At 53.0% G+C, this 22972-nt stretch overlaps 7 protein-coding genes across 7 annotated transcripts; 2 read left to right on the plus strand and 5 right to left on the minus strand.

Moving 5' to 3' along the window:
• Positions 1-257: 257 nt before the first annotated feature.
• On the minus strand, positions 258-1503 carry NECHADRAFT_99266 (uncharacterized protein). Its single transcript, XM_003046600.1, has 5 exons — positions 1308-1503; positions 1140-1155; positions 958-1042; positions 722-868; positions 258-645 (listed from the first exon to the last, which is right to left on the minus strand). The coding sequence occupies exons 1-5, from the start codon at positions 1318-1320 to the stop codon at positions 511-513; spliced, it is 396 nt and encodes a 131-aa protein (XP_003046646.1). The 5' UTR covers positions 1321-1503; the 3' UTR covers positions 258-510.
• A 719-nt stretch (positions 1504-2222) lies between these two features.
• On the minus strand, positions 2223-3281 carry NECHADRAFT_76543 (uncharacterized protein; the record flags this gene model as incomplete). The annotated part of the gene is made up of 3 exons (XM_003046601.1): positions 2223-2323; positions 2641-3005; positions 3115-3281. The coding sequence occupies 3 exons, from the start codon at positions 3279-3281 to the stop codon at positions 2223-2225; spliced, it is 633 nt and encodes a 210-aa protein (XP_003046647.1).
• Positions 3282-5110: 1829 nt separating this feature from the next.
• On the plus strand, positions 5111-7111 carry NECHADRAFT_76544 (uncharacterized protein; the record flags this gene model as incomplete). The annotated part of the gene is made up of 1 exon (XM_003046025.1): positions 5111-7111. The coding sequence occupies one exon, from the start codon at positions 5111-5113 to the stop codon at positions 7109-7111; it is 2001 nt and encodes a 666-aa protein (XP_003046071.1).
• Positions 7112-7608: 497 nt separating this feature from the next.
• NECHADRAFT_103466 (uncharacterized protein) lies at positions 7609-8835 on the minus strand (the record flags this gene model as incomplete). Its single annotated transcript, XM_003046602.1, has 5 exons — positions 7609-7993; positions 8084-8449; positions 8504-8586; positions 8656-8738; positions 8815-8835. 5 exons carry the CDS (start codon positions 8833-8835, stop codon positions 7953-7955), a joined length of 594 nt encoding a protein of 197 aa, XP_003046648.1. The 3' UTR covers positions 7609-7952.
• Positions 8836-9368: 533 nt separating this feature from the next.
• Positions 9369-15327, plus strand: NECHADRAFT_76546 (uncharacterized protein; the record flags this gene model as incomplete). Its single annotated transcript, XM_003046026.1, has 2 exons — positions 9369-10274; positions 10321-15327. The coding sequence occupies 2 exons, from the start codon at positions 9369-9371 to the stop codon at positions 15325-15327; spliced, it is 5913 nt and encodes a 1970-aa protein (XP_003046072.1).
• A 742-nt stretch (positions 15328-16069) lies between these two features.
• Positions 16070-17051, minus strand: NECHADRAFT_32391 (uncharacterized protein; the record flags this gene model as incomplete). The annotated part of the gene is made up of 2 exons (XM_003046603.1): positions 16070-16809; positions 16859-17051. 2 exons carry the CDS (start codon positions 17049-17051, stop codon positions 16070-16072), a joined length of 933 nt encoding a protein of 310 aa, XP_003046649.1.
• Positions 17052-19598: 2547 nt separating this feature from the next.
• Positions 19599-22835, minus strand: NECHADRAFT_91109 (uncharacterized protein; the record flags this gene model as incomplete). Its single annotated transcript, XM_003046604.1, has 3 exons — positions 19599-22043; positions 22134-22671; positions 22822-22835. The coding sequence occupies 3 exons, from the start codon at positions 22833-22835 to the stop codon at positions 19599-19601; spliced, it is 2997 nt and encodes a 998-aa protein (XP_003046650.1).
• Between the last annotated feature and the right edge of the window lie 137 nt (positions 22836-22972).

Here is a 22972-nt window from a genome sequence, read left to right on the forward strand (position 1 = left end):
CGTTTTCACCAGGCCCAGGAGCTTGTGAGGAGTCACATTGATTTGGTAGAGTGCCAGAGGCGGAGTTCAGGGAGGAGCATATTGGCTTGGAATCCCGGCATCGGCGTTTATGAAAGGAACATGTCACGAGTACATTGGGAGGGACAAAAGCACTGTATATTACCTTGTCTGCTTGAACCGGCGCAGCAGTTTGGCGTAACAGCGAATACAGTCAGTTGGACATTTCAGTTCAGTTCATCATGCTGAACAAGACTTGTATGGGAAGATTTGGAGGGCACTTGGATTGCCTATATGCAGAATCGTTGTAGAAACAAATTCGTTTGGACGATTCCTGGCCAAACAAAGAAAATGTCCTCCTCGCCGGTCGACGCTCGGGCTCACCGCCCAGTGCTTTAAAACAAAAGCCCTCCTCTCAACACCAGCTCGTCATAGCTGCGATGCCTATCCGGGCCGCGGGTAGACAGCGTTCTTGGCGCTCCCTAGGGGATCCCATCCCGTACTCGCGAATATCTAGTAACCCTGACCGATGAGGTAATCGGCGAGGGCCTCAACGGTGCTAGTGGCGTTGCCGGCAACCTGGGCCTCGCCGTGGTGGCCGACGACGATAGCCTGAGTGGTCTTGGCAACTGCGACGCCGAGACGGCCCTGTTGGAGTCAAATGTTAGTATATGCGGTGAGGGATGGCTATGGAGAGAGCTCTCGTGGGGCTCGGTATTCGTACCGCTCGGGCGTAGAGACTTCGGCCCTCGACTCGGGTCAAGACGTATCGCTCGCCACCGATGTACAGACCCTCGGCAAAGGCCTTGTCGATGGCGGCCTTGTTTTCGCTGACAATGGAGGAGATGGCCTTCATCTCCTCGGGCTTGAGCTGTAGGTGGGAAGAGTCAGTACAGACTCGGACAAAGACGGCGTATAGAGGATCAGAGGACCGCCCAGCTGCGGGACGAGGTTCTGTACCTGAAAGTCGGCGGAAGTGGCCCAGGCGCTGTCACCAGCAGCGCTGACGATGGCGCCCTTGTCGATGTGACCGGTGGCGACGAGGCTGTTGTGTTGATAGAGGTCAGCATCGGCTCGGTACTCGGTCGGGATCAAGACGACTAGAGGCCGCGGTCATGACTGAGGATTCGGTGTAGAATTACCTAGTGTCGACGTATGCTATATCGGTGAAACAGCCATCACGTCAGCTTTCATGAAAACCTCAAAATGTGCAGTTCAAGGTGGGGTTATCCAGAGGCGGTGATGAGGGAACCAGACGATGGAGGGGGAGGGGGAGGGGAAAAGGTGGGATGGGGGGAAGGATGACTGACCTTGCCACGACATGATGATGGAAGAGGACTGAAGAGAGCACAAAAGAAGAGGAAGAGGGTATAGGCGGGGGGATGCTGTAAAGTACAAGGAAGACGACGAGAGGCCCAAGATCGGAGGAGGTTCAAGTTGCGGCGCGAGGTTTTGAAGGTTTGGAGGTTTGGCGGGGGAGGTCGAGTTGGGGCCTTTGGCTGTCCGACGACTTGACTGGACTGGACTTGACTGGATGTTGTGATTCTCTGGAGCTTTCCATTTGCCCCTCCACTCCAGGCTCCGTCCGTCCCCGCCAAAAAATTGTTACTGACTGAGCTGCTGCTACTGCTGCCCAGCCAGCAGGCGTCCTCTGCAGTCAGGCAAGGTATTTTTGGGCCGTGAAGATGATGACCCCCCGCCAATGGGTAGATCTACCAGGAAATGCGGTGTAGGAGCGGTGTCGGTAAATGTACAGTCGACTTGATGCGACTCAACGGTTCCCAAGCCAGCCGGCATGATCAGCGCGCCTTGCTTCATGTCACGCATTTTGCATGTTGCCATTGTCGAAGCCAGTCTTGTGTGACGTCTGATCCAGGCACGCATTGTTTACTCAGCTTTTTTTTCCTGCTGTGCTTAGATGCTTTACATTGGATGTCTTTTGCGAGGCTATGCGTTGCAGCACACAGAAAGTAAGCTTACTCTGAAGCTCACGATGGACAACAAACAGACAACCTTCATCTCATCGTCCGACGTCACTAGGAGGGGCTACAGCTTTGGTGTTGGCGCCAGAGGCACGGGAAGCTCTTACGGGCCGCTGGTACAGACGGAAACATCCGCCAGGAGTTCAAAGCTAGAATTCTAACATCGCGTTATGCCAAGGACTCTATCTTGAGCTTCGAGTCAGAAGAAACTTGAGAGGAATAAGGCCGAATCTGACGAGAACATTACGATGATGTGACACTCTCAAGACTCTCAACACGCGCCTCGGTTTCGTTATTCGGCGAAACAACCATTGTGGCGGCTTGTTTCCAATAGTGGTGACAATCTTGAGAGAGAAAAGCAAGTTGGAAACAAAAGATGTGAGGATGGTAACCAACTCGTTGCCTGATCCCTAACAAGACTCCATCGTCTGACGTGTCCTGGCCGTTGTTAAAATGAAGAGTCCATTCGGTAATACTACCGAACTTTAATCATAAGAGAGAAGCACTGGCTCTCCTTGGATGCCCGGTGGATGAGCACAGGCCGACTTTTCATTAACGCCTGAGTTTGCCAATGCTCTTTGTCCCTGTGCAATATGATCTCTACAATCGTTATCGACAGGCTCGTCTCTTTAAAGTCGAACCAAGCACAACAGCCGCTTACCTTTACAAGGAGGATCCTGGCATGTTTCACGTCTTAGGTCGTCTGTTAAGAACAATAGCATTGCCGGTATTGCCCAGGAGCGGGTATTGGCCGGAGTGAAACAGATTGCTTGCTGCCCTGGCTTGGGTAGCCTTCGCATCAACGGCGAGCGGTTCCGAGGCCCGACGCCTTGAATGCTACTCTGCTGAAGATCGCTCACGAGCCTCAGGGTTGGTCTCTCCCCGGGGTTGAACGCCTCTGGCCCGTGTTGAGTAAGGCCTCGGAGGAAGGACCCCTGGAAATTGGCAATCTGAGACGCGTCACAGAAATCCCGGTCGACTTGGTGGTGGGCAACATGAAACAGGGCAGACAGAGCCCCTGAGGTCCTTGGGTTGATGAGGGAGGAGGCGAATGATGAACTTAGCGATCCAATGACGAACGACGGATGCGCTATTATTCCTGAGCTTCCCTTTTCGGGGCCTTTGGGGGACTCACGAGGGCCTGGTCTGAGGGGGGATAGCTTCAACTTGACCGTCAGCCCTATTCGAAGCGCTAGCCTGGTGATTGCTCCCCTCCGTGTAAGTGAGATGAAGGACGGGTGCAGCTCTGGGCGGCGCCGGCGACGCCGGTCTTTGCGAGCCGCGCGGGAGCAGGTCGACCATTGTGCGCCACCTAAACTTCTAGAAGAACGGGAACCGCTTGTTCTACATGGCGTAGCGTAGCATATTGTTTTGTCCAGCCAAACCGTTGGAAACAACAGGGTCGCGTGTGTGCGGCCAGCCGCAGCAGGGCCAGGCCGGCAGAAGAAAGAGCAGGTTTTCTGCGGCTGTTTTGGATCGGTGGTTTGCTTTTTACCCTGAGACTAGTTCCTGCTTCCATGTGACGGGGTGGGTTTGGGTGGGAGGGACATTTTTGGCGCGCGCGTTCCTCCAATTTAAAATCAACCACCCGCTTGTAACAGAAGAGACAGAGAGAGAAGGTATTTTGACTACCGAACATGAGACCCAAGCTTTTTGCCCAGCGCCGCAAAGTCGCATGCATTCATCAGCTGCGACGTGTGCGCCCCAGAATGGTTCCAGAACCTTTTGAGTTGTGATCCAATCCATGCCAGCATTTGCCCTGTTGCGGTGTGAGGTCAAGTGCCGCCTCTCATCAAGACAGGGATCTTCAGCGACCGAGCGAGCCGCCCACGCCCAGGCTTTGACAAGTCGCTGCGCTGCAACACCTGAAAGATTGTCGATGCGATTCGGCGTTACATCGAAGGGTCGACATGGGGCCTGGGGGTCATCCCGGGGGCGAGGGGGCTTATTAGACAACGATGTGTCCTTGTTGCTACGTGCTACGCAGGAATAAGGCCATGGTCCATCTCGGGATGGCCGTTTGGCGGTTAGACGCAACCTGATTGATGCATGCGTATATCACGACGGGACGACGCATCATGTAGGCAGTCAGAAGCGCCGCTAAATCATGAAACTCGCAGGCAAGCAAGGCAGGCAATGTGACTGTGTAACGCTGTGTCTGCTGAAAAAACACACGACCTCTTTTTTTGTCCATGCCTCCAGATTTCTGACACACGAGACAGACCGTGTCTACCCCCAGGTCCCACCTCGCAACGGACAGGGCTCCCTCGTCGACACCTTTGGCGCTTGGTTCGGACCACGTATGAACGGCCGGACAGCCCAAGTAGCGCCAGTAACCAGAGAGTCCTGACTCCTCATGCGGTTAAAGGGCATTTTTGGATCTAAATTCTGAAGAACCGCCTCATCAACCTCAAACGTGCGGGCGAGTTGCCGTCTGTTGGCCCGTTCACACAGACAAGAGTTCTCGAGTATCAAAACGCAGCCCCAGGACCCCCCCTTGGTCACCTCCGTCTTCCCAAAACAGCACATCATATCTCGTTTGTTGGTTGACGAGCATGATAATAAGCTGACGTTGCGTCCGTCCATCCCATCTCTCCATCCATTCCTTCCTTCCCAAGCAAGCATCTCCCGCATAGGACTCATTTGCTCTCGGCAGCCAATCCGGGGATGGGCTCTTTCGACAACAAAATTGCTCTTGCGCTTATTACAAACCATCCTTGCTCGCCGCATCGTCATCCAGGGACCCAGTTCCCTGCTTCTAGCCGGCCGTTTAACCGCATTAGTCCGGATTCACATCTACAGCTTCATACAATAGGCTCCCGGCAAAGGCGGGGTGGTCCTTGTGAGACGGGGGGGCAGCCTAACTCGACGTCTATATCACCGATACTGTCCCTTCTTGACGAGGATCCCGGGCCCCTGGGAACTTGGTCTTTTGGTGAACCATCTGCTGTATCAGACCCTGTCGATACAAGGGATTGGCGGTCAAAACAGGACGGGACTCACACTCTTTACTATACTCATACCCCCCGCTTCCTCTGCCTGCCCAATTTATTCTCGACACTCCGCATCATCATCCCTCCCCGCCGCAAGATCGCGAGCGAGTGAGTGAGCGAGCGAAGCGATCTTCAGTCATGCCTACACGATCGAGAGCCGCCACTGTATCTGCTGCAGCCGGTCCCAATCGACGCAGAGGAAGCTTCACGGCTGACCGGACAGACGACGCCCACAACCTCTTTGACAGGCACGCTCTCGACAAGCGAGTTTCAAGAGACGACCTCTCCCTCGCCCTCAAGAGCTCCCGAAAGGCCAACAACGTAACCGCATTCCATGTTCCCATCCATTTCCGACCACCGTCTCCCGACGCCAGCCCCCGGAGCTCGTCACTAACACGCATGACTATGGTACGGACCTCGACACCGGATTCCATAGGAGACTCTAGCGAAACTGGTGTTATTGCCATCGGAATGGCGATTGGAAGCCCAACACAAGTAGGCGAGTTCACGCCGATCGCGGCGTGGAACCCGCAAAGAACAAACAGCGCTGCAGCCGAAATACCAGAGCCCGCACCTGAACCTGTCGACGACACACAGCAAAAGACACGGAAATGGGGGATATTTCGTTCAAAGTCAAAGCGAGCTGCGCGCCCGACACAACCTCAGCGATCCATGACGGACACGCCCAATGTATCTACAACGTCACTTGCCTCTGGAGGCACGGTGCATGACCAGAGGAAAACACCAAAGCACACACCCATCGTCATACGGTCTCAGACAGAACCCGTACCGAATGAGCCAGAAGTACCACCGCCGCCGCCGATACCAGCGGACTTGAAAACTCCGCCAGACCTCAAGCCTTTGTCGCCAGGCAAACTCATAAAAGAAAGGCCAACAGGCATCGAGAGGAAACCCTCAAAAGAAGTGAAGAAGGAGTCGAATTCATCAGGGGGTATAGGTCGCAAGATGTCATTGAGAGCCCTACGTGGTGACTCGGCGAGGAGAAGAGCAGAAAAGGCGGCAGCGGCAGCTCCTCCTCCTCCTTCACCTCCCCCAGTACCTCCCATGCCCCAACTTACGGCATCTCTGCTTGATATCGAGATCCCTAGCATAAAGATGGAGCGATACAGTGTCATGTTTAACGGCGTGCTCCAGACGCAGGCCACGACCTCGTCCGCTTCATCGCTTCTTGCTCGACGACATGCCACATTGGATCGTCTCCAAACGATTGGCGATGGGGTAGCTGAAGGACACGACGATCACTCACGACCACGAAGAGCAACTTCACCTCAGCCTTCACCGACCATAGTAGTTGACGCAGACACATCGAAGCCGCTGCCTTCTCCTCGAAACCGAGCCTACACATCACCCGCTCTCATATCGCCCGTGCAAGCAGCTTTCCAAGATGAGGTGCAAGAAACCGCACAGGCCCGAATTGTCCAGGTCCCAAAGCCGTCTCAGAACGCACCGAAACTCGTCTCCAAGTTCAGCGTACGCAGAGCAGCCTCTTCTCCCAACAGGAGGAACGGACTCACTTCTACCCGGGGGACATCACCTGTGCTCATCTCACCTACCGCTCGTTCGAAGGCGCCTTCTCCTTTCACGCCCGAGACCTCTAGCCTTATTCTCGACTCTCCCGCGCATACAGACGACGAGGCTTCAGAAGCCCGTTTTGTACGGGGGCACCCTCAACTGTCACCCTCAGAACCTTCGTGGAGCATGGTTTCTCCTCCAGCATCCATCACATCAACCAGCCCTGAAACCTCCAAGAAGCTCTCTCCTCCGTCATCCTTAGCCTCACCGGATAAAATCACCGTCATCAGACCTCCTTCAGAGAATAACCCCGAGGATGCCCTCCGCAACGCCGTCGAGATCTCCATCGCCCGCCAGATCAGCGTATCGCATCAGCAGCGCAAGATGCTCCATCCCTTGAAGAGCAACCCGAGCGTGAGACGAAGAGGTGACAGTAACCCCATGGCGCCAGCCGGGGCTTACATTCCCATCGAAAAGAACGAGCGCCTGGCCGAGACCAAGACAGCAACTCCAGTGCTTGTGCATCCTAGGGGGGAGCTGGCCCACTCGCCTGATACATGGCAGATGCATCGCAAGAGTGAAAGGGTGATTCTCGAGGGACCTTGAAGTGACACCATACTTCACACACAACGACACCTTTACCTTTATCCTTCCTTCCCTATGTTGGACATTTTAGATCTTCTTATACTTCTTTTCACCCACATTTTTTTTACAAAATACCCCTTTTTTCAAAAGCTCTGGCAGCAACCAACTCGCAGAGGCCTCACTGGTATGAGTCAACCTCTTGCATCCACCTCAGGGCAACCATCCCTCCAAAACAAACGTTTTTCCCTTTGTCTTTTTTGTTAAAGAGCAAGCAAGCAAAACAAGCAGCCTTGATGGCCAAGATTGGGAATACCACGAGTTACGAGTTGCAGCAAGGCGCAGGAGAAGCATCGGATTGGCAGGACAGGGAGAGCGAAAAACTTGAAACCCCCTGGAAGCAAGCATCTTGCTGGAGTTTTTGTCACAAAGGGGGGATGGGGGTTTTTCTTAAGAACGAATTTTCTTTCAAGAACGGGCTTTTTTTAAGAAAGGGGTTTTTCACATTTGGTCGACACGTCTTTTTTTTTTTCAACTTCATCTCTGTGTCCGTTTGTTGGGACTATATAAAAGAAATACAAGGCACGATTCTCCCATCATTAGCAACTCTACCCGCCGAGGCTCCCACGCGTAGTTGATGTGATGTTATGAGATGTGTGGATGATTTCCTCCCTTGCCCCACATCAAAAAAGTCTAGTTAAGCTTGTAACGAAACGACATGGCCCCGCGAACGAATGGTGGACGAAAACGATTGGAAAGTATCTGCGCCGCACGAATAGGTAGGTAGTTAACCAATCTCAATACCGACATTCCCATGTATGCTGAAAAGAAGCCACGTTCAACGCCGGAAAAACGAAATGATTCATTACATCAGAACACAGCACGAGTTCTGCTTCTTGGCTTGCTCTGTCGGGATGAAACGTTAGTCAGCTGCCACAAGTTTGATACCCGGGGATCATGGACACCCGAGAGACCGAAAAGGAGGGGGTAACATACGGTAGAACATCTTGCTCTGAGCGCTCAGGCCGTCACTCTTGGCCACCAGGTCGTCAATCTTCTCGCCGCGCTGTAGCACGCTCTCGATGGTCTTGTGGAGGACAATCTTTGTCTCGTCGAGCTCCTTCTGGATCTTCATGATGCTGTCGGCCTGCTGGGGGTCCTGGTACTTTTCGAGGTACTCCTTGAGCTCGGGCATGACGAGGGTGGGTGTGCCGCTGGCCCAGCCGGATCGGGGGTTCTTGGAGAGGAACTCGTCGACGACCTTGCTGAGGAGTTGATGCGCCACGAGGGCAGGGTACTGGTGGTCCGAGATGATGATGCCACAGACGCCCTCGGTGCGGCCGTAAGCGTGGAAGGTGTAGTCTGTAAGATCGCGCGTGAGCCTCTGAATGGTTCATGTGGCAGAAGCTGATGTACCTTGCTCCTCGACATCCTGTCGCTGGCCGGGACGGGTGCGCTCGGCGACGGTCTTTGCGAAAAGGGTCATGAACTCGCCATAGCTAGAGATTAGGTTAGTTGGGCATTATGCGTCAGGACCTGTAACCTGAGATCCCAGGGCTGAGACTGACTTGTTTCGTGTGAATCGTGAGTAGCTGCTGAGCTCCTTCTCAGCGACAATCTCGTGAGCGGGCTGGCTCTCGTTTCGGAGGATCTGGTCGCAACAAGCTGTGTTAGCCCAACTCGGTCGGTCGGTGAGGGGCACCGGGGGTGGGTGTGTTGTAGCGTACGCCGATGTAGTGCAGCTTCATGATGGCGGAATTGAGTCGATAATAGGCGTGCGATTGAGGCTATAGAGGACAGAGAGTGTGCGGTCGGGAGCGCAAGCGGGCGACGATAGGAGAAGGCGGGAAGGTTATATGTAAAAAGGAAGAATGAGGCCAGCCCGGCTAGATAGATGCGCCCATGCTCGCCCGTCGTTCACGGAGGTCGGTAGGACTTTAGGCCAGGCCAGGCCCCGGGTCAGGGCGTCACATGTTCCCCACGACGGGCTGACGGGGTCCATGGCTAGGCCGCTGCGATTGCCTGTGGCGCCCTGTGGCGGGGGCTTGCAACAGCGAGGTGGGGGTTATCAGAGCGGTATGACTCTACGAGGGTCACCGTCGTGAACCAATCCACGACAAGCAACTTCAGTCAAGGTCAGCGACATCAAAAAGGCCGCGACTGCTGCTTGTTCAGGCAGCAGGATATTGAATTCTTTCACACATTACGCAGAATACACGTCTTTTTCCGATCACGCGGGGATCTATTCAGAAACTATCTTTGTCATTCACAAAACCCAATCATGGCGTCTTCGGAACTCAGTGCCGCCGAGGCACAGTGGAGGGAACAGTTTGCAGCTATGCAAGAGGCCATCGCCAACCTCAAGATCCCCAAGGAAAACGGCCCAGTCGATGGAGATTTCGATGAAGATGAGTTTGGCGGTTACTCTTCTGGAAACAGTGGTCAGGATGTCTGGGACTTTATCTCGGATGATGACCAGGATGCTTTTAGCAGCGACTTTGCTGATGGAGAGGCCGCCATTGATGGCTCGGCTGTAGCTGATTACAGCGCTGAATGGTTCGCCATTAAGTGCTCTGGTATTGCGGCCAAGAATGGGCTCTCTGCCGATGTGTTTGAGAGTCAGATTATGAGTGTTCTCTCATCCAGTCGCTCCGATGATGAGCTACAAATCCAGCTTACCGACCTTGTCGGATTCGACGATCTCGACTTTATCATCGAGGTTCTAGGTCACAGAGACGAAATTGTTTCTGCTGTCAACAACCAAAACCAACAATCCTCAACTGCACCCCGACTTTTGAACAGGTCCCAGAGGGAGGATGCCCTCCGTCGTCAAGACCTGGCACACAAGACTGCCACTCTTGCGCCAGCCCATTCTAAAGAGCCTCACTACCCTCATGTCTACAAGTCGTACAGCGCCGGCAACACCCTCAGTTATGCCGGAAAGAAGTATGGTCTGCCAGTAGGCAGTGAGCGGAAGCAGTTTGACAAGTACGAGGAGTACTCTATCCCGGCTGGTCGAAAGGGCGTCCTTGGCCCAGGCCAGAGACTCATCCCTATCAAGGAGCTCAACGGGCTGTGTCGAAACACTTTCAAGGGTTACAAGACACTCAACCGCATGCAGAGTCTTGTCTATCCTGTTGCGCACAAGACCAGCGAGAACATGTTGATCTGTGCCCCTACCGGTGCTGTAAGTCTTTCGTCCGATGTTAGGAGTTTCAAAGCTGATTGTTCAGGGTAAAACTGATGCTGCCATGCTCACCATTCTCCAAACAATTGCTCAAAACGTTGAGCCCAACCCATTTGAGGATCCAGCGGCCACCGACTTTTTCGTCAACGCCGAAGACTTCAAAATCGTCTACGTTGCTCCCATGAAGGCTCTTGCTGCTGAAGTCACGGAGAAGCTAGGCAAGCGCCTGGCTTGGCTTGGCATCAAGTGTCGAGAGTACACTGGTGATATGCAACTGACAAAGGCTGAGATTATCCAGACTCAGATCATCGTCACGACTCCTGAGAAGTGGGATGTCGTTACACGAAAGGGAACTGGTGATACCGAGCTTGTCCAGAAAGTTCGCCTCCTCATCATTGATGAGGTTCATATGCTTCACGACGAGAGAGGTGCTGTTCTCGAATCGCTCGTGGCCCGAACGGAAAGACAGGTTGAAAGCACTCAATCGCTCATTCGGATTATCGGTCTCAGTGCCACACTGCCCAACTACGTCGATGTGGCCGATTTCCTCAAGGTCAACAAGTATGCTGGCCTATTTTACTTTGATTCGTCTTTCCGGCCTGTGCCCCTCGAGCAGCATTTCATTGGTGTGAAGGGCAAGGCAGGATCCAAGCAATCCAAAGAAAACCTTGACCAAGTCGCCTTTGACAAGGTTAAGGAGATGCTCGAGCGTGATCACCAAGTCATGGTGTTTGTTCACTCACGACGAGATACCATGCTCACGGCTCGCATGCTGAACCAAAAGGCTATGGAGGCGATGTGTGCTGACCTTTTCGATCCTTCTTATCACCCTGGTTACGACCAAGCTGCTCGAGACATCAAGCAGTCCAAGTCCAAGGAGATCCGCGAGTTGTTGTCAATGGGCATTGGTGTTCACCACGCTGGAATGGCAAGATCTGACAGAAATCTGATGGAGAGACTGTTCGGAGAGGGTGTCTTGAAGGTTCTCTGCTGTACCGCCACCCTCGCTTGGGGTGTCAACTTGCCTGCTGCCGCAGTCGTCATCAAGGGAACCCAGGTTTACAGTGCTCAAGATGGTAAATTCGTCGACCTCGGAATTCTCGACGTGTTGCAGATCTTTGGTCGTGCTGGTCGTCCTCAGTTCGAAGACACGGGTATCGGCATGATCTGCACCACTCACGATAAGCTCACACACTACTTGACTGCCGTGACGGAGCAACAGCCTATCGAATCCAAGTTCTCTACCAAGCTGGTGGACAACTTGAATGCCGAGATTGCGCTGGGAACTGTAACTTCCATCCCTGATGCAGTCCAGTGGATCGGATACTCATATCTGTTTGTTCGCATGCAGAGGAGCCCAATGACCTATGGTATCGAGTGGTCGGAGATTCGAGATGACCCTAATCTGGTCCAAAGACGACGTCAACTTGCTATCCAGGCCGCCAAGACGCTGCAGCAGTGTCAGATGATCATATACAACGAAAGAACGGACGAACTGCGCAGTAAGGACATTGGTCGAATTGCAAGCCAGTATTATATCCTTCACACCAGTATTCAGGTGTTCAACGCCATGATGCAGCCCCAAGCTACAGAGGCAGACATCCTGAAGATGATCAGTATGAGTGGAGAGTTTGATAACATCCAGTCGAGGGACAGCGAAGAGAAGGAGCTGACTCACTTGAAACGGGAAATCATCCCTTGCGATGTGGATGGAGGTATCGACACTCCTCAGGCGAAGACTAACATTCTTCTCCAATCTTACATCTCTCGAAGTCAGCCCGAGGATTTCGCCCTTTCAAACGACATGAACTATGTTGCTCAGCAATCAGGACGAATCTGCCGAGCTCTGTTCATGCTCGCCCTCAACCGTCGATGGGGTCACCAATGCTTGGTCCTGCTCACCCTGGCAAAGTCGATCGAGAAGCGTATCTGGCCGTTCCAGCACCCTCTTCATCAATTTGACCTGGCAAAGTCTGTTCTTAACCAGCTTGACGCTAAGGAGAGCCTGACGATTGAAGCCATGAAGGACATGGAGCCGGCTGAGATTGGCGGCTTGATTCACAACCAAGGCGCCGGCAAGAATATTGCCAGGATTCTCAACAACTTCCCCACGGTTCACGTCGAGGCTGAGATTGCGCCCCTAAACCGGGACGTCCTACGCATCAAGCTCTACGTGATTCCTGACTTCAAGTGGCACGATCAGATCCATGGCACCTCCGAGTCCTTCTACGTTTGGGTCGAGAACTCGGAGACGTCAGAGATCTATCACCACGAGTTTTTCATTCTTAACAGGAGAAAGCTCCATGATGACCACGAGCTGAACTTTACTATTCCTCTCTCAGACCCTCTACCGAAGCAGATCTACGTCCGAGCCGTGTCTGACAGATGGCTTGGTGCGGAAACGGTCACACCAGTCTCCTTTCAACATCTCATCCGACCAGACACTGAGAGTGTCTATACGGATCTGTTGAATCTGCAGCCTCTACCAATCTCGGCTCTCAAGAACCCAGCCCTGGAGGAAATCTATGCCAAGAGGTTCCAGTTCTTCAACCCCATGCAAACTCAGATCTTCCACACGCTTTACCATACTCCGGCCAACGTGCTCCTCGGATCACCCACCGGCAGTGGAAAGACTGTGGCTGCTGAGCTGGCCATGTGGTGGGCGTTCCGGGAGAGGCCCAAGTCCAAGGTTGTCTATATTGCCCCGATGAAGGCACTTGTCCGCGAGCGTGTTAAGGACTGGGGAGCTCGTCTGGCGCGGCCTTTGGGGTTGAAGCTGGTCGAGTTGACTGGTGACAACACACCCGATACCCGAACGATTCAGGATGCCGATGTCATTATTACGACTCCTGAGAAGTGGGACGGTATCTCGCGTTCGTGGCAGACAAGAGGATACGTGCGACAGGTCAGCCTGGTCATCATTGATGAGATTCATCTATTGGCAGGTGACCGAGGTCCTATTCTTGAGATCATCGTCTCACGAATGAACTACATCGCTTCCTCAACCAAGAACGCCGTTCGTTTACTGGGCATGTCGACTGCCTGCGCCAACGCAACGGATCTTGGCAACTGGCTTGGTGTCAAGGAGGGTCTCTTTAACTTTAAGCACTCGGTTCGTCCAGTTCCCCTGGAGCTGTACATCGATGGGTTCCCAGAAGTCAGGGGCTTCTGTCCACTGATGCAGTCCATGAACCGCCCAACCTTCTTAGCCGTCAAGAACCACAGCCCTGACAAGCCTGTGATCGTCTTTGTGCCCTCGCGACGACAAACTCGTCTTACTGCCAAGGATCTCATCAACTTTTGTGGAATGGAGGATAACCCTCGTCGATTCCTTCACATGGACGAAGACGACCTACAACTAAATCTCTCTCGAGTCAAGGACGATGCGCTCAAGGAGGCCATTAACTTTGGCATCGGGCTGCATCACGCCGGTCTCGTCGAGTCAGATCGTCAACTGGCTGAGGAACTGTTCCTCAACAACAAGATCCAGATCCTCGTCGCCACCAGTACACTCGCCTGGGGTGTCAACTTGCCCGCCCATCTCGTCGTCGTCAAGGGCACACAGTTCTTTGACGCAAAGATTGAGGCCTACAAGGATATGGACTTGACGGATGTGCTGCAGATGCTGGGACGAGCTGGCCGTCCCCAGTTTGACAACTCGGGAGTTGCTCGCATCTTTACGCAGGACTCCAAGAAAGACTTTTATAAGCATTTCCTCCACACGGGCTTTCCTGTTGAGTCTTCGCTGCACACCGTCTTGGATAACCATCTTTGCGCCGAGGTGTCGGCCGAGACCATCATCACCAAGCAGGACGCCCTTGATTACCTTACGTGGACTTTCTTCTTCCGGAGACTGCACAAGAACCCTTCGTACTATGGTCTTGAGATCTCGGCCGAGGAGCACAATAGTATCGCCGCGCAGCAGCTCGCCAACGACTACATGATCGAGATGGTCAACAAGTCGCTCAGCGAGCTGGCAGACTCCAAGTGTGTCGAGGTGTTCCCCAACGGCGACGTCGATCCTACGCCGCTTGGAAAGATTATGAGTTACTATTATCTCTCCCATAAGACCATCCGCCACCTTGTTCATCACGCCAAGGCCCAGGCCTCGTTCCTTGACGTGCTCTCCTGGATGTCCCGCGCAACCGAGTACGATGAGCTCCCTGTTCGTCACAATGAGGACCTCGTCAACAGCACTCTCTCGGATAACCTTCCCTTCCCTGGTCATGCCTTTGGACTCCCCATGTGGGATCCTCATGTGAAGGCCTTCCTGCTACTTCAGGCGCACATGTCGCAGATTGAGCTGCCAATCACTGATTACGTGGGTGATCAGACCAGTGTCCTCGACCAAGCCATCCGTATCGTTCAGGCCTCCATCGATGTCCTCACCGAGCTCGGGTATCTGTCCAGTTGCTTGCAGATGATGGCTCTTCTCCAGTCTATCAAGTCAGCTCGCTGGCCCACCGATCCCCCTGTTTCGATCCTCCCCTCGGTGGACATTGATGCCAAGAATGATACCCCTCTCTCCAAGATCAGCTCCCTCACTCGTCCGCAGGCGATGCAGTTAGCTAAGAAGCTCTCTGTTCCAACCAGCCAACACAACCGCTTCGCACGCGCTGTGTCAATCCTCCCCAACGTATCCGTCTCCATCGACGAGGCCACCGCCCTCTCGGTGACAATCGGTCTGAAGCGACTCAACCCGCTTGTGGAGAGGGAAGCCCGCATCTATGCCCCCAAGTTCCCCAAGCCACAGACGGAGAGTTGGTTTGTCATTGTTGCTGATGTAGCCCGTGACGAGGTCATGGCCGTGAAGCGAGTTGGGTGGACTACGAACCCCAACCGCAAGCTTCAGAGCGGTGGCAAGCCAACGGTCAGAACAAGCATCAAGCTCCCTCCAGCCGAGGCTGGACAAGCTCGCAAGCTGGACGTCCTTGTCATCAGCGACGCCTATCCAGGTCTCGAGTACCGGGTCGAGGGTGTTGATATCCCCGCGCCACCAACGGTCGACGATGAGGTTCAGTCAAAGAAGGCGGCCGCGTCTGGATCAAAGTGAATTTAGTCTATTTATGTATTGACACAATGGAAGTGGTGTTTCTGGGGGTTAGACCGAGACTCTGGCGGCGACCCATATGCTACATGTAACAAAGACGATGACATTAACCCAAGAGAGAAGATGATGAAAGAGAAATTTGGGTATAGACCCGAGAGCTAAGAAATAGAAAAGACAAAATAAAAAAGAAACGTCTCGTGAGAGAAAAAAGGCCACAACAGCCGTGGCCAAGACACACAAAAAACACCCCCCAATGATTCCCCTTCCCCCCTATTATATCCCCTGAAGAAATGTCGTGATGCAAGCTTGACCGCGCCCGCCCAGCCTCATGACCGATAATCCTCCAACTCCTAGCGAAGGAAAGACAAACAAAACATGAAACGCCCGATGCGTCATGAGCAAAAAAAAAAAAAAAAAAAAAAAAAAAAAAGAAACAAAGAAGAAGAACAAGCTATATCGTGGGGTAACCAAAAAGACCAGTAAACATGAGAGAGAAAAAAACACCCCAATGCTTTAAACCCGCAAAACCATTCCCCCTCCCAAAAAAAGCAGAACCAGAACCAGAATCACCGGGTATCACACAGCATGCGCTCGCTTGATCCATCCATCCTGAACTCTTTCGCTCGTCTCGTAGTTAGTTTGGTTGTTTTTGTTGCTTCGTTCGTAGACACGCCATCCTCGAGAGGGGTTACATCGCTTCACCCTCAGTGTCCCCTCTAGTCTGGCGCGTTTGACGCAGGGTCCTTTAGCAGCACTTTTTGCGCTCCTTGTGATTCCAGCCGTCCGGAAGGGTCTGTTCCTGGGTTCCGGCCTGCTCGACGGTGACGGCTGGCGAAAAACCCGGGGAGAAGAGCCAGCTGCGGCGATCACGGCCGACACGGAAGCTGGATCGAGGGTTTGCGCCGTCAAAGTATCCCCCGTCCATGCCCGTCTCGTAGCCCGGAGTACCGGGGATAGCAGTAGCAGTGAGGAGAGCCTGCTGCATCTTGCGGTTCTGCTCGACGAGCTTACGGGTGACGACGCGGAACACCTCTTCGACACCCTCACCCGTCTCAGCGCTGATCTCGTGACATGCATCCCAGCCTACTTCTTGTGCCCAAAAGCCCGAACTACGCTTCGAACTAGGACTGCGGGGCTCGATGGTCGGAGGGGACATGGCGTGGGAGCCCAACATGGGCGTAGGGTCGCGGTAGGGGGTCGCGGTCGGAGGCGGAGTGCTGCCCATTCCCGGGGCGAGGTTCTCGGCGACGTAGGCGATGCAGCGCTCGAAGGGGACCTGACGTGCCGAGGGGTCGCGGGCGACGATGTCGGCTTTGGTACCGACGACGTGGAGGACGACGTCGTTGGGGAGATTGCGGCGGAGCTCGGTAAGCCAGACGCCCATCTCTGCGAACGAGTGGGCGTCGGTGATGCTGTAGCAGAGGATGCAGGCGTTGGCGCCACGGTAGTAGAGGCGAGAGATGGATCGGAAGCGTTCCTGGCCGGCTATTTCTGTCAGTATCCCTCATGAGAGGAAGAGTAGGAGGTGACAAACCTGTGTCCCAGATCTGCAGGCGCACGACAGTGTCCGAGTCAGAGTCGACGACGCGCTTGGCGAGGAAGCTCGCGCCGACGGTAGAAGTTATCTTTGCCGGGTCAAAAGCGCCCTTGCAGTACCTCATGACGAGGGACGTCTTGCCGACGCCCTGGGCGCCGAGGACGACGATCTTGGCCTCGAGCGACGACATGATGAGGGGGCGCCCAGAGGTGAAAGAGGAATGTCCCTCTGGGTTTTATTTGAAAAGGAAAATTAATTAAAAGAGAAAGAAAAAACAACAACTGAGTCACACGAAAAAGAAGAGGGAGGGGAGAGAGGGAAGAAAGAAGCAAAAAAGGAGAGTGAGAGTAAAAAAAAAAGGAGGGTGAGATTCTGGGTGAGGGGGGGTGTGTGTGTGGAAAAGAGAGGGTAAAAAAAAAAAAGATAATGGACAAAAAGGAAAAAGAGGGCCGCAACAACAACAAATTTCGGTCCTCGTGGTTGATGTTGGTGGTGGTGTGTGTGCCTGTTTTGTTTTGTTGGTTAATAATCCAACATTGCGATAACTTAACACAAGGCTAATCGACGAGGCTACCAAGTCTTTTGTCTCTTCGAGAGAGAGGAATGAGAAGAGGGGAAGAAGAGAATCACGACCCATCTCATGGTGTTGAAGAAGAGGAGCAATACACAACCCAAGTCGGGAAAAAGCAAATCCTCACTCGCAACCACCATCAACAACGGCCACGGCAGCGGCGGCGATACCCGGACAAGCAAGTCGTCAAGATTAGGCATCAAGAGAATGAAAAGTTGATTTAAAACATGTCTCGACAATTGAACATTTCAACTCAATTAAACACCCTTTACTTCATCACACACTCTCATGATATTATCCTCATGTTCTCTCTCCCCCTGTCGCTTCAGGCGCGAAGACCAAACCCCCCCCGCTGACGACATTCGCTAGCGTCCCAGAGTAAAAATGGGGGAAAGCTTCACGTGGTGGTTCTCAACTACGTCATTCATCGCCAATCGACTCTCTTGGTTCCTCCACCACCTTGAGATGTTTAGAGACATTCAGCTATTGCTCGACAAAATAAACAATTGCTAGCTTAGCTTATTATTCTTCCTCACCGCCATCTTGATTGACAGGAGACACAAGCTCAGCTCGTGAAATGCCACCATCATGGGTAAAATCCACCATGTGGGCTGAAAAACTACGGATACAAGATCGGCCATGCATGCCATCCCCATGGATGTTTTAATGTACGTGCTCACAACATGCATCCTGCAGTCGAGGCTCATGCTCAATGACATCTTGCCCGCCAAGCTGCTCATCATTAAAAGCACCTCCTCACTCTTCTTATCTTTCTGTTCCACCAAAGGAAAAAACATGCGTCGCACTGAAAAACATTCCTCGGAGCGACCGCCTTCCCCCGCAACTGCGCCCCCTGGTCTGCCCGCCCAATCTTGGGCCCGTGATCCACAGGGGGTGAGAAAGAACTCGCATGAGAGCCCATTGTTTGTTCCATCGACTCTGTCTCTGAACCAGTCAGTGGGGAAACATGGACGGGCGTGACATGCCCTCAGCCCGTCACGCCCAAGACAGCATGACACACAGTCAGGGGCTCAGCTGGTCCAAGATCGCGATCTTATTAATAACAGCACCCAACATGAAGCGGACATACCCATCATCTTGGTTCAACTCCCCGGAGATTAGCATCCATGCGTCGGGCAAAAACGAAAAGAAAGGGAAGGAGCCAGTCGGTCAACTCCCTTCCCGATGCCCAATAAGCTTCAAACGTTCCCCACAATCTGGTACCTACTCAGCCCTGTTTACCTAAGACTCCGAGCTTCCCCAGACTTTCATATCAACAACACCACCAACACCACGACACAAAGAATCATGAGATGATGCAAAAAATGGCAAAAAGAGAACAATTGGAAGGCGTTGGGATTGCTCCCGCCAGGGCTTGAACCTGAGACCTTCGCATCACCGATATTACAGTGTAAACTGAAGTATTAGTACGACGCTCTAACCAACTGAGCTACGGAAGCCGACCAATTGTTGAAGGATGGCTTCAGTAACACAACTTAAAGCGCTCAGCACTGGATGACTCCTTCCTCAGGCTTTCTCACTGTCCAGTTGATTCAACTTTACATGAGTAGATAAACGGCAAAGCTGAGTTATCCAGCTGGCTTTGAATCACTGTCTGTCTCGGTAAATGGATGCTCAAAACACCGGTGGGGTTGTTTGAGAGTGACCAACTACCCTGCAGCTTGTTGTCGTACTGATGATATTTGGTGTCTATGACAAACCCATCAAGAGAATTCTACCAGAAGAAATGATCCTTGGGTCCCTCCCGTTCTGGGTATATCAGACATATCATTTTCCTGAGTATGTGGTGTTGGCATCACCACGACAGACAGAGACTTGACTATCCTCAGCAAATCCTCCCTAGTATCTCATCACAAGTTTATTGCAGAATTATCTCATGAATGGAAGAAAACAATACAAGGTAAAACAGGACTTTCACATAACATGTTCTACTTCATCATCTGATTCGCATGCTCAAGTATCAGCCAACGTCTCACGTAGGTCATTGTGTTAATCAATGGGTGAACAACCACAACACACATGCGATGAACTTGAACCAATGCGATCCAATGCCTACAAAGGCGAGATAAATTATAAAAGATAGTCATGCAGAAACGCCAACTCCTGGTTGGCCCGTCTATCTGTCGTCCTCGCTAAATATAGTCGTCATGTTCCTGATTCATATACGAACCCTCGGATTCCTCTAAAACCCGACGGCTTCTTGTCCTTTTTTGCAACGCTCTCCTCTCGTCCCTTATCCTTCGAGTCCTTGCGAAGCCTGTTGTGTGAAGCGCTCGCAAACAGATCTGAATGGCTCCTGGCCATTAGCCGTCCTGAATCGCTACGGCCAAACCGCTGGTCCGGACTCATCGAGAGCGACCCCGAAGCAGATCCGTCCGTCCCTAGCGGCGACCCCGGTCGATGAGCCCAACCACTTGACTTGGGTGACAATGGTGTCCCTGGTTTCTGATCCAGAGGCGGCGTCACGTTGTATGCTGTGCCCTCCACATCCTGGCTCGACAGCACACGCTGTGGTCGTGTCTTCATCATGACCGGACTTGTCGACATGGACAAGCTTTCGGCGTCCCCTTCTGATGCATTTGACGTCTCGATTCTGAGCTGCCCTGGCGTCGCCCCTGTCTGCATATCCAACAAAGACGACTGGAGAGCTGTGTACTTGCGCATTAGGAGGTCGTATTGCTTCTGCAGCTCAGCTTGCTTTTCTCGGCTCGCTGCGAGCAGGGCCTCGATGGCTTCTTTTCCTACAGGAGGAGTTCGGCTCCGCCCTTCTTGTGCTTCTGACAGTCTGGCTTGTAGTGTCGCCACCTGAGATTGGAATAACTTCCTGCTGCGTTCCACCTCAGCGTCGCGACTGGCGAGCTGCAGCGTCAATGCCTCGACCTTGCCCTCGGCTTCTATTGCTGTGTTAACAGCCCTCTGCCGCTCAAGCTCCTTGGCCTGGTGGTCCCTCTCAACCACTGTCAGCCTCTCCACCTCGCTCTTGAGTCGATCAATCTCAGCACTGTGGATCTCAACAGATTGCATGTTTTGCTTTGAGTTGAGCTCCTTGACTTCAGCCTCGCAAAGAAGAACACGCAACTTGTCGCGCTCTGCCTTGGAGCCATCCAACTCCTTTTGAAGTATTTCAAAGTCCGCCTTGAGCCGCTTCGACTCGTCACGTAACTTCTTGAGCTTGGTAGAAAGATCAGCTTCCCACTTCTTTGCGAGAGCTCGACTCTTCTCTGAGTCTTTCCGGACCTGCATCTCGGCCTTCTTGGCTTCCTCAAACCGATGCTTCAAGTTGCGGTTCGTGATGAGGAGATTTTGGGTTTCTGCCTCTGTCACCGCCTCTTCCATATGTCGTCTTCGCAAGTCACCAATGTGAGCCATGTGCTGCTGCTTCAAGAACCTTTCAAAGTTGAGATCGTTTTGCAGGAGAAGTATCTGGCGTTGTAGGTGGGCAACTTGACTGCTCGTATCTGTTAGTGAGAGAGGCGAGCTTATTGTCGGCGGTGCTGCCAGTAACGATGCGCCGGGTCGCTCCGCCACCGATTCTTGGTGACTGAGTGATAGTGATGGTACGCTGTCGTTGGCCAAGGACTGGTGGAGACCTGACTTGATGGCCTTGTTGGACTGGATCATGTCCTGGAGTTGCGTATGCGACGATGATTGTGTAAGGTGAGGCGGTAGAGTTGGACTATCAGCACTCGGCTCTCTCATCTTGGCATCTATTGAATCGCGGGTGGACGGGTGACTTGACTGAGATCCTTGTCGCATCAAAGCTGAAGGCCGTCGACTGCTTGCTAGTGACTCCATACTTGCGGACTGAGGGAGGTGATATCCATCCTGGTTCTCAGTCGTCGCCAAGCTGAGTAGTGCTGAATCCTGGCTATCCTTGGCAGACCCCTCGCTCATCGGTGCAGCTCCGGGCACAGGAATAGAGGGCAAGCCTTGTCCAAGCACTTGGTTGGATTCAGTGGTGAGGCAGAGACCCATGCACTCAGCGACGACCTCGGGAGCTTCGCTCTTGATCCAACGTCCAAAGTCCGTCTTCTCTGAGTCAATGGTGAGGGTGTAGAAGTTTGGGTGAAGCAGGTGGCATCTTCGGAATCTCTCTGACTGATCCCTGATTTCTGTAGGTTGCACTTCCATATCGTTGGCGTTTGCAACGTTCGCATGTCGCAAGTATCTCTGAGGCTTCCGGATGTAGTCCATGAAGTTGATAGGATACAAGCCATAAAGGACGGTGTAGTAGTTTTGAAGGTGGTAGACAGGATGATCATCGATTTCGGCCTGGTAACTAAACACCTCCCAGCTGGCTTGATCGGCATCCTCAGTCTGTGGTTCAACTATCCCTGCGCGTTCCCGCGACCAGAATAACAATCTTGCGTAAATGTTGAACAAGGTAGGAAGATGTGGGACCAGCGAGCTAGGCATATGCGGTAAGAGCATGATGAGGACGGTCAGAGCAGCCGACACAAGGGTGGTTGAGGTATCTTGTTGCAGGCATCTGAGGATATCACCAAACAAGGGTGTCTGGAGAATCTGGTGAATATGAGGAGGTTGGCTTTGGAGGTAATCTCCCAGAAATCTCAAAACCGCCTTTCGATACTGTCTTTTGACAAAGTAGCGGTCCAGCGCGGTGAATAGGTCCTTAATCAGGTCAGACAGTCGGCGCAGATAAGGTATTCAAAGACTAACCTTGGGATGTCTCTTCCCAAACTCAACGAGAGCCTCCCGGGTGATCTTTTCATTGTATTCAAGATTGGTGACTGCTTCGGTGGCAGCTGGATAGAGCCTTTCCATCCACCCTGTGAAAAGGCGGTCGATCAACGGGCTGGAGGCAAGGTCGGCATCCGAAGTCTCGTGGTTCTCCTCAGCAATAGACATGATCTCCATGAGGATGGCCAGAGACTCTTCTACAACGCCCTTTTCTGGATATCCCTTGGCCAAGATTCCTGAGCAAGAATCCCACCATGTAAAAATGCGCTCTGGTGTTCGAAGGACAGACAGCAGCTGTCGGAGGATGCTCAGCCAAGGCGCATAGATAACCGGCGTGTCCTTGACGTGCTTGTCAAAAATGGACAAGAGCTCCTCCTGGAGGCGATCGGCCGCAGCTTCATCGTGTTTCTGGTGTCGGCGCAGATAGGCGTCGATGGTTTGGGTCAGTTCGTCGGGGAGTGAGGCGGTTGGCTCGGCGAGGAAGGCGACGATCGCCTTGGACAGATCCTTCAACGACCTACACAAGTGGAGATGATGGTCAGCGGATGGCGGAGATGTCGCAGGAGTCAAAGGAGGAGATGGAATGGACGATCATGAGGTCGAGCTGCAGGACAAGGCCCTCGCGACGACTTGCGATGGAAGAATTTTAGGGGTCAAGATGACGTACGCCGATGAAGCCATGACTGGCGTGACGGCCTCATCCGGGCTCGCGAGACTCAAGGTGAGCAGACCGAGGCGATGAGGCCCGTACAGAGTGGATCTTTAACTAAGTTACTGAGGCTCCCGGGGGTTTATTCTGGGTGAAGCTATTCGGTCGC

The sequence above is a fragment of the Fusarium vanettenii genome (genome assembly GCF_000151355.1).
Source record: "Fusarium vanettenii 77-13-4 chromosome 2 genomic scaffold NECHAsca_18_chr2_1_0, whole genome shotgun sequence".
Lineage (NCBI taxonomy): Eukaryota > Fungi > Ascomycota > Sordariomycetes > Hypocreales > Nectriaceae > Fusarium > Fusarium vanettenii.